The sequence below is a fragment of the Neopelma chrysocephalum genome, unplaced genomic scaffold, assembly GCF_003984885.1.
Source record: "Neopelma chrysocephalum unplaced genomic scaffold, ASM398488v2 Primary Assembly neopelma1_26, whole genome shotgun sequence".
NCBI lineage: Eukaryota > Metazoa > Chordata > Aves > Passeriformes > Pipridae > Neopelma > Neopelma chrysocephalum.
In genome coordinates, this window is record NW_020897695.1 from 26,384,895 (window position 1) to 26,404,265 (window position 19,371).

At 41.7% G+C, this 19,371-nt stretch overlaps 1 protein-coding gene across 4 annotated transcripts in view; it reads right to left on the reverse strand.

The window, feature by feature from the left end:
- Positions 1-19,371, reverse strand: part of NFATC1 (nuclear factor of activated T cells 1) — a 111,100-nt gene that overhangs the window by 28,541 nt on the left and 63,188 nt on the right. For 2 of the 4 annotated variants that reach the window (XM_027676000.1, XM_027676001.1), the window contains exons 7-10: positions 18,410-18,465; positions 17,027-17,159; positions 3,288-3,667; positions 2,981-3,176 (exon numbers count right to left, since the gene is read on the reverse strand). In XM_027676000.1, coding sequence (XP_027531801.1) covers positions 2,981-3,176; positions 3,288-3,667; positions 17,027-17,159; positions 18,410-18,465 — 765 coding nt within the window. Of the gene's footprint in view, positions 1-2,980; positions 3,177-3,287; positions 3,668-12,787; positions 14,389-17,026; positions 17,160-18,409; positions 18,466-19,371 lie in introns of those variants that run through there. The other 2 variants (XM_027676002.1, XM_027676003.1) reach the window with 2 other exon arrangements.

Below are 19,371 nucleotides of genomic sequence, written 5' to 3' on the forward strand. Positions count from 1 at the left end.
GGGGATTTTTAACTGAGACAGGATGAGCTGATTAGATAGTTGCTGGGGAGATAAGATCACATCAGACGTGTGGCTTCAACTCACACTTACTCTGGCCTATGGGTGGGCTGCTGCCAGCAGGAGCGGTCCTGTGGCACTCCTCGACCTTCTTTACAGAGAGGGTTATCAGGCATTGGAACGGCCTACCCAGAGAGGTGGTGGATTCACCATCCCTGGAGGTTTTTAAAAAGAGATTAGACGTGGCCCTTAGTGCCATGATATAGTAATTGGAGTTGGATCAGGGGTTGGACTTGATGATCTTGGAGGTCTCTTCCAACCCTACCTATTCTATGATTCTATGATTCTATGATTCTATGACCCACAGCACCAGACTTCCTGTCCCTCTCGAGGGCTGGACCCAGTGCTTGGACAAAGGGCATGTGGTTCCATGAGCTGACCCAAGAGAAAACTATGTGGGTTTTGCTGTTTTGGGCAGGCTAATTAGCCTGCTCTGCTGCCCCATAATCAATTGATACGACTCAAAGGAAGCAGCAAGAACATGTGACTGAGAGCAAGACGGATTGAGGCCACTGGAGCCTGCAGTTACATCAGATTAAACAGAATGTGAAACCAATGTCTGCAGTGGTGGTGAAAAGGCTGCCTTCATGAAATGCATATGGCATAGACCCAAGTAGGCTTCCAGCCTGAGTCACAGTTTTGCGCTCCTGTGCTGTGCATCTGAGGCATAATGGAGCTCTGAATGGTTTGAACAGAGGGGCTTGGCCACCACAAGTCCAACAAGACATGCTTCCTGCCTTTAGCCCCTCTGCCACATACTTACTCTCTTAACTGCCCAGATGCTGAGACAAATATAAAGACGATAGTAGTCCACTCCAGATTTCTACAAGGGCTTCATTTTGTCAACACAAAACATGGAGTGGATGACTTTTCCTTTCAGGTAGTGTGATAAGGTTTAGATATGAAGGGCAGCTTACAGTGGGTTACACTCCATCAGTGTGAACCCTAAGACAAACCTAAATATCAGTTTAGCCATTTCTGATTAACCCCTTTAGAGGAAATTGGTCGTATAAAATTTTTGGAAGTTCGAAAGGTTGGGTTTTTTCCTATTATATTCTGTTACCAGGACTGTTATATCTATGAATTCTTTCTTGGCCTATAGTTCTTGTGGTCAGCCATGGAACAATTTTGATAGCCTACTGGATGCCAAAGGGAAGTATATATCTGGATTTGGCTAGCTGAAGAGATCTCCAAAGTCAACCTCAAGTTTCAGGGCAGATGTACAAGGTGCCTTCTACAATTACTTCTGATCATCTGTTAGAGGATTGGTGCGCATGTGTGTCCAGAAGAGGGGATAGAGGAGAGATGAGGTTAAAGGCTAAATTATTTATGCTTTGTCAGAGAGAGTGAGCACTGCTGAAAAAAACCTAAAACCTCTCAGAACACATGGTAGCAAGCTCCTCTGTTCCTCCAGGAGAAACCTCAAGTAGTCATGGCTAAGGAGCTTCATTCACCCTTCATCCGCGAGATGCAGTCCCATCTCTCTTGGAGAGACCAGCCAAAGGCAACTTTCATGGTTCTGTCAGAGAAGTGGTTGCTGGATTTTTGAGAGGTAAGGCAGGAAGACTGCCCTTTTCTCATGCTTTTCTAGAAAGACAGCTATAGACTTGGTTTAGATTTTATTTGAATTATCTTCCTTCCATATACAACTTCTGTTTTCTCTCAAAACCTAAATTTGGCCATGGCTTTTTGTTTTGGTTTGTGTACATTTCTCATTTAGTTTGTTGAAATCTTACTCCTTACAGCACAGACAAGTGGTAAAAATGTCTGCTATATGAAAAAAACCTTGTCACAAAGGCTTGTGCAAAATTTTAGTGAACTGAATTCCTAATCAGGAAAAATTCCTTAGACCTGTCTATTATGTAACCAATAATAACTTCTGTCAAGAAAAATAATTTTTCTAGAGTTGAAAAGCAAAAGGCTGCTACTCAGGCTCCAAAACATTAACTTGCAATCCTAATTCAGTGAGTAGCATGCTGTTTAAAATAGAATGACAAAATGTCCTTTTTTAAAAAAAACCAGTTCAATGAATTGTCTTTAATTCTCCCTCAAGGACAATCACGTTCAGACGTTCCTTGGCATCAATTAGTTTCAATGCAGCCACTTAAGAGGCATCTCTTCTTCAAACAGAATGGTATGTTATATAAAGTTATGTGGCTATTGGAAGGGAACTCACATACTGCATTAACGTGAAGAACCAGAATACTACTGGGGTGCTTAGCAGCAAATGCTAAATCACAGTTCAGTGAGGTCACATAATCAAATTCCATATTATCCCTTTTATTACATTCAACTAATAAATCTTTGGAAACTAGAGTGTGACAAGTTTATCACAGTATTTTAACTTTTCAGTGGTGCATGGAGAATATATATACATACAGAATCTTACAAAAGAAAAAAAAATCATCAGCAATGCCACAATAAGATTGGAAAAAAACCAGTCTTAATGCCAGATGCAAAGAGACTGAAAAGTTACGCTGAAAGATGTGCCTCCATTTTCAATTTGAACCTTCTCAACTGAAGTTTATCATTTAGTTCCAGTGAACAGATTTCCACATCAGACATTTCACTGCATTATGAATGGGACAATGTTAAATACATTTTCGCTGCAGCTCCACAGGTCACTGGTATGGGCATAAGCCAAGAACATACAGTTAAGGTTATTACAACATAGCTGTTGGTCATGCAGCTAGCTCTATGCTAACTAACAGCATTTAATGCTTAGATAATGTGGTTTCATTATTGCAAATGGAATGAGAGGGCCCTTTCCTGTATAGAGACAATCCAAGCAAAAGTCCGCACCATTCCACCAGGCTGTTAATTGAACTTTTTTTCCACCAGGATTCAAAAGAAGGAGGGGGTTAAGGGAACTCACTGATAAGAGCAACATGGTGAACGCAAACCTATGCTGCGGAAGACTTACCATCATCCAGGTACATCTGGTCCAATTCCTCAGGTTCTCGCTTGATCGTTACAGGAATAGGGGCCAAATTATGATTACTTTCCTCATGCAACTCTGGCAATGACAGTGGTTGGGTTGTTGGAGACTCATTTCTGTGAACCTTCGGCAGTTGCTGCTGCTGTTGACCCATTATGGATGAGTGAGTTGGACTGCAGGACTGCAAATAGGTTGGCTCTTGGGTAACAGATGGAACTGGAGAAGAGGGACTGTTGGGATAGAGTGTTTGTTGATAACCAAGGGGACAGCTACTGCTCAGATGTTGACTCACCTGCGGCTGCAGCATGATGTGAGATGATTGCTCGGAGGAGCTTGGGTGCACAACTATAGACCTTGGCACTTCCTGTATGGTGGGGACACCTCCAGCGGGCTGTTGAAGTCCGAGATGACTGTGGCCCGGGTTGGGGATGCACTTGTAAGGAGAGGACGAAAGGTCGTGCAGCTTGGGGCTTGCATTGGGAGAGGGTGACATCATGGCGTTTCTCTGCTGACAGGAGGCAAAGCCAGCCACGAGGCACGAACCAGGATCAGGGGGCATCATGATCTGCTGGCTGTAGTATGGTTTAGAGAGAGGGCTTAAGCCTTGGTTCATTGGTCCACAGGTTTGAGCAGGCTCATAGTCATCTGTGGGTTCTGTTTTTATAATTGGAACTGTTAAAAGAAAAAAGGTTTTAAATAAACATGAGTTGCGTATCGGTATGATCGAGTTGGCTTGTGGCTAGGATACCCTTTGCAAAACAAACAATGTTGTGAATAAGACTCTGTGTGGCTTTTGCCTAGTTCTCCCACCCTATAAAAAAAATGAATGAGTCATCAGCACAAGAAAGTCACAGCTGGTTCTAATATTGAAAAGGACTATTTTCTTTGGACTCTCCTCCAGCACTAATGTGCTATAAAAATCTATTTGCAAATAACTGAGCTTCAGTGGAAGCTTTGGACCCAAGGGCTCCATGGATTTGTAGTAATCAAGGCAAGAATTTTAACTTGGATATACTACTGCAGTTCCACGGCTACTGATGGCTCATTTGATAAATGTCTGCACACTCAGTAAACTGGAGTATAATAAGGTAGAGATGGGGCTTTCAGAGTTCAATGAAAGTAAAGTTGCAATGATACATGACAAACTGCTATGTACAAGAAGTTTTCAATTATGGGGATATTTTTGAAAGATAAGATATGGTTTATTTAGTTTTTAATTTCTGCCAATGCCAACTCCTAAGAAATGTTAGTCAGTCTCTGTCTACCAAGAAAAACTGATTCCTGTTCTAGATCTTTGCTTACTTATTCCAAAAGATGCCCTAATTGAGCTGTCAATTCTCTAAAAACTATGAGAATCTGGACAGAAATGACAGTCAATGAAGATCAAAGTCATGACAAGTATAGAGCTGCTTTCTCAAATCAGAGAAGATCCTTCCTCAAATCACAGTGTCTTTTCAACATTGGCTTTCTCTCTCAAATCAAGGGGAGGTGCCTTTGAAGCTTCTGCTACAACAGATGCAGTGCAGAGGTAAAAGACACCCACTTTCTCTATCAGGAAAATTATAAATAATAAAGCCAGCCTGGTCTGTAAATGTATTTTTTTCTAGACAGATGCAACTCTAATGTATACAATGCTTGAGTATGGATGCATTTATCTTCTTTCTAAAAAATTCCAGTGACACCAGAGGATATTTTTCAGAATATTCTAATAACCAACCCATTGTGGCACAAAGTTATTAACGAAACATCTTTGCACAACTCAACTCAGAGACATATGCATTGTGTGAGTTCCTCTGACAATATTTTGCTTGTGTTTTACAAAAACCCTTATACATTGTCCTGCCATTTACTATGTTCATGTATGAGTCTTTTTGAACTCCTAAAAATCCACATGTGTGCATTTGTACATATAAAACCTCTTTTAACACTCACAAATTTTGCTGGTGGTGAATGCACTTCACTACCCTTGTTTTACGGTCCCCTAGCCCCTTGTTAACTTTGTTCCTTTTATGTTCTTTTACATGTAGATGTTTGCAACACTTGTTTCAGGATTTCTAGCACCCCTAGTAAAAACAGGTCTATATATGTAACAGATGCACAGGTGCTGTTCAAGACAAATGTGCTGGGGATAACGGACTGCCATTGGATTCCTCATAATCTTATTTTCACCACCTCGCGTGCTGTACACTGGATAGCAGGGCTACTAATGCCCTTGGTTGCAGAGAAGCAGATTCCAGGTTCAGTGACAGCTTTATAAAACCACTATCACGCCCTTTACGAAAATGCAAGACCAAAGAAACACACCTAGATAAACACCGCAGCTCAGATATTGTAAGAAAATACCTTCAACAAGTTCCTGAGCTAGCAAATATTTTCACATGTTTTATATTAGGTTCACTGTGCTAGCACTAACCACAGCACAGCTGGAAATACGATGGTTGTTGAACACTGAATTTTCCCAATATATCACTGTTATAGAAACACCTGTGCTAAATAATTCCAAGCTCAACCACTGCTAATACAACTCCAATAAACCCTGGAGTTGTCTGACTTGTTATAACCCAGGGAAGGGTTATAGCCCTGGTGGCAGGCAGGCTGGAGACTTTACAGAAGGCAGGTTCCTGATCTCAGGCTGGTTTCTCCTTGTAGCTCTTCTACAGCACACCTTTTCTACCTGATTTGCCAAGCACTTTTTTGTCACTTAACTTTGAATTATTTTCTTTAGAAAAGCAATGCCATGGGGTCCATTTGGAGATCTGATTAGTGGCCATGAATATTTTGAATCTCTCTTTTTTGTGTTGCTACACTGAAATACATGGGCTGCAACCAACAGAGGATAACCATTAAGTCCTGCTCTGCACCAGACAATGGACTGATGGGTGGGCAGGACTCCATTCTAAAAACTCCCTTGGAGATGGTGACAGCAACCAAGGACACTCCTGGCTGCCTATAATCCACAGTTCAGAGGGAAAATAGAGACCAGTGTTAATTACAGGGCCAGTCAGGGTAGGTCACAGTAGCTTGTTTGCTAACGGTAGGTTGGTAGCCAGAGAGGGAAGCAAGAAGGGATATGAGATTAAAGTGGCACCTTCACTTTATTTGACATCTGTTTACAGTGTTTTGCTCTGAACCGATACTCCTGAGCATCAGTTATTTCATGTAATGGGAAACAAATTGTCTTTAAATGGACAGATACTACCTGCACTTAGGCTCAGAGGTGCCTGAACTCGTTCAACTGAATTGTCTCCACTACCTTTTTTAATGTGGTATTTTTCAGCACTGTAAAAGAAGCCACCCCTTGCTCATTATCATATATATTATTTGTAAGCTAATCTCATAACTAGAACAGGTATCACACTGGAAGACAGGAAAAGTATCCATTCTGAAATGGTGAAGGGATTTGTATCTGACTTTTCAGGGCTTTGCTATTTGCACAGCCATTAACCCTGGGCAGAGTGGATGTCTGCATCTTACCAAACTGTGGGATGGCAACCACTCATCATCCTTTAAAAAACTGCAAATGTCTTCATAGGGTACCAGTTTGGAGAAGGAAGGTCTCTAGGATATTTTTTTTCCATGAAGAACCCATTATAATGATGCAGATGATCTGGAATCAGAACTGCAAAGCTGAGCATGTCAGAAGAAATATAAGACGTTAACACTTCTCTTTTTGGGCAGACCTCAACTTTAGTATTTTACATGAATAACGATAGCACTTGACTTGTGGAGGGACAGATATACCACCAATTGCCACATTACACCTGTTAACGGCTTATTTACACTACTCTATCCTGTTACCTGCTTCTCCCCAGCCTAAGTAACTTCACCAAATGGAGTAACAAGGGCCAAAAATCTTTGCTAGTGTTTTTATTTCCAAACTCAACTCAAACTAGCTGTGGGTCTGATCTCCTGAACATTCTACAAATACACTAAATGTGTCAAAAGTTGATGAATACCACCTTATATTCTTTCTTTAAAAGGGCAACTATTTTCTTCTACTTTTCAAAGGACTGCAGAGAGCCAAAGCAAGAGCTGCGGGTATTTCAAGGCACACCTTCCAAAACCAATGCATGAACAGCCTGCAATTGTGCTCAGTGGCTACCCACCCACCCTCACGGTGTCTGTGGTGTTACTCAAACAATTTAGAATACTCGTATGTAATAAGGCTACAGTAACTAACACACCCTACCCACTGTCTCACTGACTTCTGGGGGACTGAGATGCTCAGCTGGGGTGAGCAACTGCACCTGACATAGAATAGCTGAGGATACCAACCTTAGTGTCCACCTTCACCATTTTCTCCTAGGTAGGAACCCACTTGGTTCCTTCAGAAAATCATAGATGTCTGGAGTTGGACGGGACCCTCAAGGATCAAGTCCAAGTCTTGGACCTGCACAGGAGAACTCTGGGCAACCCATTGAACAAACCTCTGCGCAAGGCAACACAGCAGACAGGGCTGTTCGCTGGCCAGCTGAGGACTAGTGTTACCACTTACCTATTGACTCATGCTTGATTAACTGCAAATCTTTACAAACCCAAGCTCAAAAAAGGGGTTTCGAGCCCTTTTATACATCCTCGTGGAGGCACAGTAAGCTAGATGCCATAATAAGCATCCATTTCCATCATCACTCACTTGCACAAGTGAATATTTCACACAATGAGATACAGACAGTATCGTTAATTTTCTCAGGTTTAATATTTAACAGAGAACAGTATTAGGATGACTAACTTCTAGCTCAAATATTTCAAATCTTAAATGACATGGTAAAACCCCACCAGCTAAAAGAGACACTCCTAGTCACACAGCAGGCCTGGACTGGCCATTAACTGCAAAGCCCTACAGCTGTTCAGAACCTGCAAGCACTTTTAGCAGAAACCAGGCTATTTCTTAAATCCAGCAGAGCTATACCAAATAGCAACAAACATTCTGTCTCGAAAGTGCTCCATGGTGCTGAGATAGCACCCAGTCTTGCAGATTCTCAGCTGGCTAGAATGAAAAATTGTGACTGAATTTGCCATATGCTGAGGTTTGCCCATAATAAACTTCAGCAATGAAGCCAGAATGTGTGAAATTGCATACAGAAAAGATGATACTGTTTTTACATGCAGTCAGGCTCAGAAGTAATGTTATTTGCTTAGGAGACACTACTCTGCTATGGATCTGACCCTTGCCATAAAAAGGGAAAAAAGAAGGCAAGTTTGGTTTGTATAGTGAATTTTTAAATGCCTATTACTTCACAATGCACTAGGTCAGCTGACAGACAACTTTACACAGTGCTTGATTTTGAATATTAAAATATGACAGAGCTCACTGTTGTAAATTAGTCAGATAAGGAAATTAATTTCTGCTAATTGGTATTCAGTGGTTCGATGATGCCTTCTTAGACTCTGAACACATGTCATTATGTCATCTAATTTAATATGAAGTTCTGAGACCCACACATTGGCAGCAGCCCTGGCTATAAATCAAAGCTTCTTACTCAGAAAGACCAGGGTTATGACATCATACCGAGGTACTGGTGGAAGACAATGGTCCTTCTGTGTGTGTCTGAATCTGGGAGAAATATTTCGGCCAGTTCTGCAAGCCCACATTAAATGAAAGGCCTTTCTAGCAGGTAAAAAGTTAATATATCAAACCTAGAAGAAAAATAATAAATCATGCACGTTCAGTAAAGAGAGTCAGAAAGTGCTCAAATATAAATTATGAGTAATTTTTGACAATTCTAACAAGTCTGTTTGCTTTTACACTTTAGCAATCCAGATGGGTTTTTAAACTTTTTTGGAGGGCTGTTATTAAAATATGCAAACTGAGAAAATAAAATCATATAAACTAAACAGATGTTTATCCTGATTAACATTTAACTAACAAATTCCCATTTTCCATGTAGTATCATCAATGTAGATATTTATGGCACTATAATATATTTATTTTACCCTTAAGTTCGATTGAACCTATCCAACAAAATAGCTACCTTTCATGGTGTAGACTATGATGTAGTTCCCTGGCACCAACACGCAGATTTTGGTTAGAGTATGAAAATCAAAACACTACCTTTTTCATCATATGCACACACACATTTCTTCAACTTCTAGAGTAAATGTCTTGCAATTGGTAAGAATTAGGGATGAGGCTTTCAAAGACAGTTCAGGAGTTAGGTGTCTAAATCTTCATTACTGAGCTGAACTCTGAAAGGCTGTTCGTGCCTTTGAAATCCTCCTTTGTCAGTCAGTTTTCATGCTGGCAGCACACCTTCAGAAGACACTGCACAAGTCTCCCCAGCTCCTGCTGCTGCTTTGCTGCTAGTTGACCAGAGATATAGTTAGGGATGTGGACACATCTCCAGGTACAGCTCAGCCACTCTGGATTTGTGCAAAGACAAAATCCTAGCTGCTGCAGCAGCATTGGCTGGATCCAGCACGCTTGAGTGAAGCGAGGACCTCTCCTCTTGTTCTCACTGTGGAGCAGTTGGAGTTAGGGAGTGGCAAGGGGCTGGCTGCCCTCAGAAAATATAATCCCCCCTTTGGTAGCATCCAAGCAGCAGTGGCTGAGGAAAACTTTCTGAAATGCCCCACAAACACATCTGCAGCAGTGGCAATCTCAGTGACAAAGGACAAGCATTCAGCCCCAGGGATACTGTGAGACAGTCACTACAGGGACCTGTGCAGATGCTATCTATGCACTTCCACCTATTAAATCAAAACATTTTTAAAGGTTAAGCTACTATCAAGCTTTAGCTTTTAATTAATAAATCCAGAACACAGTGACTCAGAAACAAAGGGAGCCTCATGCTATCAAGAAGCTGTAGGCAGCACATGTGTGAATGCAGCTTTCATCTGCACAAGTATCTGAATTCACCCTCTCTTGCTAGTACACTGCTACTGGTGCTGCTCATTGGGAGGGCTATCTCTAACATATGCCTGTCTGCCCTTTTTGGGTTTGTGTGGATAGATTTTTATGGGATCAGATGCATATGTACAGTTTTATACAAGAATAGCTCCAGGAAGATGGAAGCCTTGCGCATACATCTCAGCATATAATCTCGGACAGTGCCATTATCTGATTTGGAAATGCTTTCTAGCTAACTCATTTGCTAAATGCTTTTCAACAGCTGTTAAACTATTAGGTTATTCTACACATATTTATAAGACAGAAGATTATATATGGTAGCTTGGTGCATGCACTGCTAAACCGGGTTGGGAGGAGTGGAAAGTAGGTGGAGGGCATTTGGGTTGTGCTAGTAGATGGGCATTGGCTTTCTTTCAAAAGAAAAAGGGGAAAATTCTTAAAAGGCACAATTTTCCATCACAACACTTTATTAAGTCCTATGATGTTGAACATGAAAATCAAGTCCTGTGATATGCCCACTTGGGCTGCTCTACTGCTGTTCCCACAGTACAGTGCAGCACCTGGCTCCACTACTGCCTTGAGCTGGAAGTTTAACTGTGCACAACACCCAAGGCTTTCTATGTCATCTCTGTCAGATATGTTAAAATTCACTGGGTTGAGGTCTTTTTCAATGATGCTGCACAACATTACACCACCAGTGCTGACTTTACCCCTGCTTTCCTGACAAGAGGAGAAGAATAGGAAAGCAGGGTCTCTGGGAAGGGGTCCTGCAAGGACAGGGGCAGCCTGACAGTCCTTGTCACTGGCAGTCCTGTGAGATGCTCTGCAAGGACAGGTTGTCAGGAGGGCATCCTTACAGCACCAGTCCTATCCACAGATCCATCCTCTCTGGAGAGGTGTTTGGACTTGGCTGAACTCGGACATCTCAGCTCCAACATGGTCTTTGTCTTCAGAGGAGGACGCAGTTTCTCCCCCAGTCTTCCTTGCCCATGCATCCAGCAGCCTGCACCACTGTGTCCCCCTTAGGATCAATTACTGGGCTAGATTAATTTTGGTGATCAGCCACTTGAGAACAAAAATAAGCATCTCCTGCAATCCAGCCCATGTAATTCTAAACTCCGCTCCCTCACACAAGTTTTACCTTTTGACTTTTCAGCTAATTGGAAGATCCCAAAGCCCCACACTTGCTAACATATGCACGTGAAATCACTGGGAAATAAGGGAGGGAGTCCTTGAGATGCTCATGCAGAAGGGTTTGGTGACCAAAACTACAGGCTGGGTTTTGTTATCTGAAGGGAAATATTTGAAAAGAGAAGTACTGCCAAAAGACAACTTTATGCACTGGAAGTTAACTGCTGTGGACCCTGATGGTCAGACACAGCCAGGGGCTTCCATACACTGCTTGTCCACCCTTGCCTGTCTCAGGGACATCACACAGGTAATGCTGGTTTTCCAGGTGAAGATGGAGCACTGCACAGAGAGGCAGAGTTCTGCCCTTAGAGATCAAGAGAGACTGCATCTCCAGTTTGGATGTGGCTGGCTAGGCTCTGGCTGACTGCTGAAAACGGATGTCACCTGGATGAAGTGTGGTACCAGCTGGGTATCCACTAGAGCACCCGGGGGTGTAATGCTGGTGAGTGCCTGCTCTACTCTGCCACAGACCTTGAGTGGCTGCTGGATGGGAGTAGAAGGGCTGATGCACTCGGTTATCATGAATTTTATGACTGTCCTAAATGGAAAGAGGACTGACAAAATCTTATCCGCTTTTAGTTACTCTATTAGATGTCAAAAGTAACAACCAACCACTGAGCAGCCGAAATGAAATAAACTGTGACGGTGCATAGTGTAAAAATGAGTAACTGTGATTCTTATTTTCACCTAAAATAAGTCCCCTGCAGCCAACATTTCTCCTCACCCCTTCTGTTGTCCTATGCTGCCCTGCACCAGCTTTGCAGCAGTCTGGCTGTTCCCTGGGCTGGATGGAAACACTTCCAGCAGGTGCGAGGCTCCAGGCCTGGCTCAGCTGTGCTCAGTCCCCTTGTCGAGGTGTTGCCCTCCATGGCTCTGGCATGATCATGTTGCATAAACCACAGATTAGAATCCATTCACAATGCAGGCTCTGAATTTGGCCCTGCTTCCCCAACAGCCTCCAAATCATCATCTTTTTTCAGAAAGGACTAGGCTGATAATTTTGCCAACCTCAAGCAGGAAAATCCATCAAATACTGAAGAGGTGAGAGGTCTCAGGAAACAATCAGCAGAAGCTGTGTGCTGTGTCCCATTAGAGCGACAACACTTTGCACCCTCATTTTGTTGTTTTCTGCCAAGGCGGCCAATGTCACCTTTTAATTTAGAGTGAGGTGTTGGTGGAAGACCTGAGGTGATAAAGAGGCATGGTTGCTCGGTGCAGTCACCAGAAAAGTGCTGATTGCACCCATCTGTAGTGCAGAAAGGAGATAATTTTAGAGCAGAGGCAGGAAGTCAGGAGGATGCTGACAACAATGCGCAGTGGGCACTGCTCACCCTTTTCAGATGTAAACCAAAAGGTGGTCCTGCAAGGAGCAGGTAGTTGGACTTTGATGATCCTTATGGGTCCCTTCCAACTTGAGATATCCTATGATTCTATTCTACAATTCTAAGACATTCAATTTCATACCACTGTGCTGTAAACCACAATACTAAGGCACATCTAGTCACCACAGACAGGCTCTCAGCACAACTGCCTACATGCAGCTTTGAAGGACCTGCATCCCCACCAAATCACTGTGGCCAGGTTTTCAGAGGAGCTCAACACCTTGAAGACTTTGTGCAGATGACTGCAGGGAGGCAAAAGAACTGCAGAAAAGCTGGCTCTGCAAGTGGAGGCTGTGCAGTTGAAAATCTGGCCCTATGGGTAGTGAAATGCATCTCAGAAGTTGCCCATAATATTAACACCATTTTAATAAATAATAGAAGCAATGAAATGATTTTTTAATAATGCTTTGACAATTAAGAAGCCTGACAGAAACAGAAACCAGAAATACTTTATCATCAACTGTTTGCAAAAGTGTGCTTTTTCATTCCAGTAAAAGAAACACATCAACTTTCATTTTTCAATCTTATTAAATATTTTCTAGGCAAACTTGCCTGTCTTTGGTTAGTCAAGCATCACTACTTGTCTATTTTCCAAGAAAACTTTCCAGTATTCACCATTCTTGATATCAACATTCATTAGATATTAGAAAACATAGAGAGCACTCACTCCTATCTGCAAAAAATAAGTTCTTCAACACATTTCCTCTATTTTGATGTACCTACTTAAAAGAAATCTGAACAAACAGACATCTAGCCCTTATCATTCAGTGAGTTGTTTAAAGTCTTCTGAGCAGGAGAACACCTTCAGCTTTCTTAGCAGATGAAAACACGGGTTTTGGAACCACAGCATCTGTCTGGTTGCTTGTGTACTTCTTCGGGCTCTCCAGGTTAGTTTATCCCTCAAATGCTACTGCTTACATCTAGTGATTTCAGAAGACTGTTCCTCCTATTTCAAATGCATATATGGGCCAATGGTATAATAAATTCATAGAAGCAAAATGATATGCAGTCATAAACAGAAATTAAAACCAGCTTTTTCTACAGGGTAGGGTTCACAAAGGCAGGGTTCACCAATGGTTTTCTAAAATGTTCTGCTACACATAATGGAGCCGCAGAACCCATCTGCACAAAGCTGCAGCAATGGAGGCACTTTAAAAGGTGAATATCCAAGGGTCTGCTCACTGTGCTCTGCTCAGACTCCTGACTGCAGCATCTGGTCCAGAGCCTTCCTCCCCAAATTCTGATGGGATGTGGCAATGCAAAACGTATCAGTACTTACCATATGAGCTGCGGGAATTCACCTGTGCCAGAATGGTATGGAAACTACTTATATTTCTACACCAGGCATGTCTGGAGTGGAGTCTCAAGAGCCTACAGCCTGCAGGCTCCAGGACAAAACTGATATGCAGTTGCTCAGTGATGAATAACATTAAAGTAATACTAAAAAAATGACATTACAGCCATTTCTGTACAATATAGGCTAAGACAGGATTCAGGGATTGCTCAGATTTAGCAGAAAAATAAATCAAAATTTCAATTAAAAGTGGATTATTAGTACTTAGCTTTACAGTCTGTCCCAAGCCAAAGACTTAAGCAAGTTCGTTTTCAAGACCTTGGCTCCATTTGTGAAGCGTCTACTTTCTGTTTTGTTTTGTTATTTAAACTTTTCATTTACAGAGCAGTAAGATTTTCATTTTTACAGCGTTTTTTGTTTCTGAAGCAGGAAGTCATCTTCACAAAGTAAGTCCCTGCTCTGCAAAACACTTGAGCTAACAGAGGAAAGTTACAATCCTGCCATATCTCCGCAGCACAGGAGAAGCCTTATGGTGACGAAACCATAACACTCTGCTGGAGATGGCAGCTTGTGCTGACTGCACGTCACAGAGCTGTACTCCATGGAGATGCTATAGGACCATCCATAGGAGGTGGGATGAGTGAGGCCACGTGTCCCTGGATCCACTGGCTGTTTTCCCCTAGGGAATGAGGAGAAATAGGAGCTACAGGAAAAAAAACCCTACTGCTCTGTGGTCGGGGTGGGAGCTGCACAGCAAGCCCATGGCTCTCCCACTGGTCTGCATGTACCCACACCCACCCCAGGATCACAGCCAGTGGGCTCACACAATATTTATGCTTTAGTCCATATATGGTATTTTGCTTTGGTACAGTCTAGTTGAGCTGTAAAATACGTCTGATGTGCATTATGAAGCTTTTAAAAGCTCCCTCATGCAGCAATACCTGCAAAACTACAGTAGGCACTGAAATAATAGCATTTTGATTAGTCCTAAAGCAAGGAAGGAGAAGCAGCTTACAGGATACCATCTGATCTGTGTGAAACCACATCTTACACTTGATGATCATTGACATTTGCTTCTCAAAACTATTCACCTTCTCTGTTTGTGGGATTTGTTTAAACAAGAGACAAACTGTTAACTGGGCCAAAATCATTTATCTCATTTACATTTTTTACACTGATCACCCAGTGGCTGTTGACTCAAGTATTTTTTTCCTTACGAGCTAAACTTTAGTTTTCTACAATGTCTTGAATCATTATGAGAACGTTGTGACTGAAAGCAATTAAGGCACAACATCCTAAAATGACTCCTAGAAATGCAGCAGCATAAATCACTGATTCAGTCAGTGGATACGGTTTCTAAATACATAGTTGAGGTGATTGTATGTATCTTTGAAAGGCAAGATGGAAAAAAACACCAGCTACATAAGGGCAAAACCTTAAAGCTCTAATGCAGGCATTACAACACAGGCATAATAAAAACATACTATACTATTAATTCTGATGATTGCAGAAGCACATTCACTCTTACCACTGTTATGAGAGAGGCTGCAAAGAACATAACCTGTTTTTCAATTACCTATATGCACATATACATGTGTATTAAGAGAACGTGAGTGGAGAACCAAACAGGAATGGGAGGAAGGCATCTTTACTATGAATACCTTTCCTTTACCCTACCCTGGTGTTACATTTTTTCTTTCAGGTTTCCCTACACTGAAATGAAAAGATTTCCCGTGAATTTAAATTGGTACAGCAGACTAAACAAGATTCCCAGTGATTTTAACAATTACCATAATTAAAGATGTCTTTGCAGAATAAAGCCTAGGTTGTTTCTCTGTTGCCTGTCACTAGCTATATATTCCCATCTCTTCACATCAAATGAAACATCAAATGTTTCAAACAGAGAATGGGGGTAGCATAAACCAACTCTGCAGCAGTGAATGCTGCTCCTATGGTTTAGAATACAATGGTAAAAAATGGGCTGTGTAAAGGCTGGAGGGAAGATGCTACTTAATAAACAGCAGTTAACATGAGGCATGAATCTGAAATATTTATGAGGGGAACTTGGGTGACAAGGCAATACCTGATTGCCTCTACAACTGATTTTTGTTGCTGAAAAGTGTTGTGGAAGAGAATAACAACTCTTTTTCTTTCCAATTTAAGAGATGAACAGTCTTTAAATATACACAGACATCCCCACTGGGGATGAAGTTTGCATAAGTAGGCTGATTCACTGAAGCATAGCTACACAGCATATATGCAATAAGCAGTCAGTTGCCCATGTCAAGTTTCCTGTACTTTTATTATAAATTAAAGTCCAGATAAAAGTCCGAAGTGCATGCATGCTAACTGGGTGAAATTCCACATGTGTACTTTAAGGGATTTCACCTGCAACAAGTTGGCAGGTCTCTTCAAGTCATGTGACATGACTCGAGTATTGCTTTGTGGGAATTTCCCTCAGAAGGACTATTTTCACTTGGAAAGCCTACAAAAAAGCATAACCTAATAATTTTTCTAATTCCTCTTCCTTCCAAAACAACAACAAAACAAGTACCTTTTTATTCCTGTCTTCCCCAAAAGAGTGTCCTCAGAAAAAGAGCCATTTCAAATAATAAAAAAAATAAATCTAAATTTATTTGCTATTAAAATCTTCATTACAAGCCTGCTTGGAATTCAGCTATTATGAGTGACTTTACTGTCACTTCACAGCTATCAATATAAGCCCCAAAAAAATTACTGGCACGTGTGTTTCCGAACATTTCCCATACATAAAGCATTTTGTATGGAGCGCTTTGATCTCCATCCATGTTGCTCATCTGAACTTTCATCCCCTGCGAGATAGCAAGGTGCAGGATGACTGCAAGGAGAATTCACACACCACTTCCAGCTCAGAACCCAGAATGCTTACAATGCTGTGGTGCGAATTCAGAAGTGTTATTCAAATGCAATGTATCTTCTGGGTCCAGAAATTCAGACTGAGGGTTGACAGCAACTTAACAGAGAGCTCAGTGCCTTCACAATTTGTAACTACACATGTGTTTATGTTGTGGTTCTTCAGCTCCCAAAAGCATAAGCCCTTGTTCCAACAGGTCTCTGCCACCAACACAAATGGAAATAATCTGCAGAGGAGGTCTCTTGTGCAGAGAGCAGAGAGAAAGGCACCTCTTATGGGTTGATTCTCACTCTCATTTTAGAACACCAGGTATACATCCAAATTATTCAGGTTACTAAAAAATTACCAGAACCATAAATCTTTCTAAGTAATCATCATTATCTCTCAGTTTTTACTAGCAGAAATAAGGAACATGTTTTGTTACCATTAGCAGGGAGATAGGTGAAAAGCTGGTACTGGCTTCTCTTTCTTTTTCCGTTGCAGACATAGAAGTTGACCTGAACAGGGCTGGTAATTCTCTGATTGCGGAAAGGTGGTATCTCAACCACCAGTGAATTCTGCAAAAGCAACACATCAGAAAGTCAAGGCATGACTAAGGCAGTCAAGCTGTACAACAGCATTCAAACGTCAACCCTGAAAAGGAGGGGCTCGGGCTCACAAGGAGGAACACCCTCTGCAGGGAAACTGGTGGGCTTTGTGGACAAAGATGGCCTCCCACCAACTCCTGTGTCCATTCCAAGGACTCTAGAAGTAGGGAAATTATTTTAGCATGGTTCAGATCTTTACAAAATCACTAGCTTTCGCTTCTTCCCTTTGGACAGCAAATATGATACTGCATATAGACAAGGCTCTATGCCTCCTGCTTCTGTCAAGAATCTGGGACCACAATCAAATTGTGGTCTCTAACTCAGCAGGAGAAAGCACAACAGCTCAGTTGGCAGGTCATCCCCAGTATATCTCAAGCTAACACAATTTCCTTTGAAAGCCATTAGGACAGGATTATTCAAATATTTCCATTTTCCACAGTGCAATATTTTTTCATATAACAACTCAGGAAGTTTTAAGCATGCTAGTTTCTGTAGATGGGAGATCTTGCAAGAACATCTAGTGATACAGGAAGAAAGACTGAGAGCCTGTAGATGATCTGCCACTGTCAGAAACCAAATGCTCCAAATGGGGCTAAGGAAAGACTTATCTGCTAGGGTATCAACTTACACAAATGCACAGTGAAATCTATTATGACCATCAAAACCTCCCTTGGCACTTTTTGAAAGAATAAAATGGAATGCTCATCTTAGCATTTGGCCTGAATTCAGCTGAGATCTTTAAATTGTTTGCCTGCAGGTTTGCAAGTATTGCACATTGCTGGAGACATGGACTAGTGGATGTACTTCCCACTTAAGTCATGGCTGAGAGCGCCACGCTTCTCTAGTGTGGGGTTGATCTCCTGTGAGGGTACTCATGTTTCCTCTACTGAAGTTAAGAGGAAAGCTAAGGAAAACGATCAGAAATTGCTTTGGGAGCAGAGGAAAGAACTGACCCAGCAAGACAGAAGATGAGCAGACAAGGCTGGCCCATCCTGGACAATGAAAAAATATTTTCCAAATGGTCTCTCCTACTTTTGGGATAGCTTCCAGAGAAGGTTTTTTACCCCATGCTCACGTTAAAGAAAGATTTCCAGGAGGGGAGGCCTAAGTACTTGTTCTGTTTCAGTGCCAAAGCCTTGGAAATTCCTCTTTAGTAACAGTTCTGGAGAAGGCAATATATATTTTTCATCTTGATGTTAAAATATTTAAGGCAGACTTACTGGCTTGCACATTTCTTTGTCGGTTTTGGCTTCCATTTCCCACACATGGTGACCATCTAAAAGACAAAAGAAAAAGATATCTACTTCTGTCCTTTTTTCCTCTCCCAAGACAAGAAAGGAATGACTTCTGCAAAAAAATCTCTTTGAAGGGGCACTACATATATGAAAAACAGCTCTCAAAACGCATTGCCCAAGTGTTGCCCAACTAAGAGATCATCTGGGTAACCTGTGGCAGGAGTCTGCTCAGCTTTTCTGAAGGGGAGAACCACAATCCAGAGCACGTGATGCTGTGATGGGGAAAGCCGCTGTGAGTTTGTTCTGCCACTAGTCTGGATAAAATATGCAACTGTTGTACACTTTTGCTTCCTGAACTTTCAGGCAACAATACTGCTATGTTGTGAGGCCTTTTGATTATTACCTATGCTGTATGTCAGATTCAACATTAATATTAAACAAAACAACAAAAAAGGTAGTATTAAGAAACTCCTCAGCCATGCAGTATTTGATTTTAATATACTCCTAGTCTGGCTTGTCATAATTCTGCTGCTTGGATCAAAAGGCAAGGCCATAGGCTGGGAAACACTGCTTTTTGCTCCATTCTAAAGTTGGTTTAGCTGAGCTCCACTTAGCTTAGCACTTCTGGAGCTGCTTCTAGTGGTGTGTTGGGTCCTCCTAATTTACTGTATTTCTGTTTTCAAGCAAACATAGATTTAAGTCACAGCTGTAACTTTTTCTGGGGAAGAAATTGCTTTTGTCTAGTCATTTTTTCTGCACATCACTGATACAGAAATAACTTGTCAATAACAAGGTGGGCTCTTACTTCCTTGCGTCTTCAAACCTCAACAGCAAAGAAATTAGAAAAATAATACAGAATATAAGGTTTCCATTCTGCAGGCCTAGAAAAACACAAATGAAAGGCCATAAGACTGCTGGCTAAGCCGGGCAGGAGAGACACAGGAGTC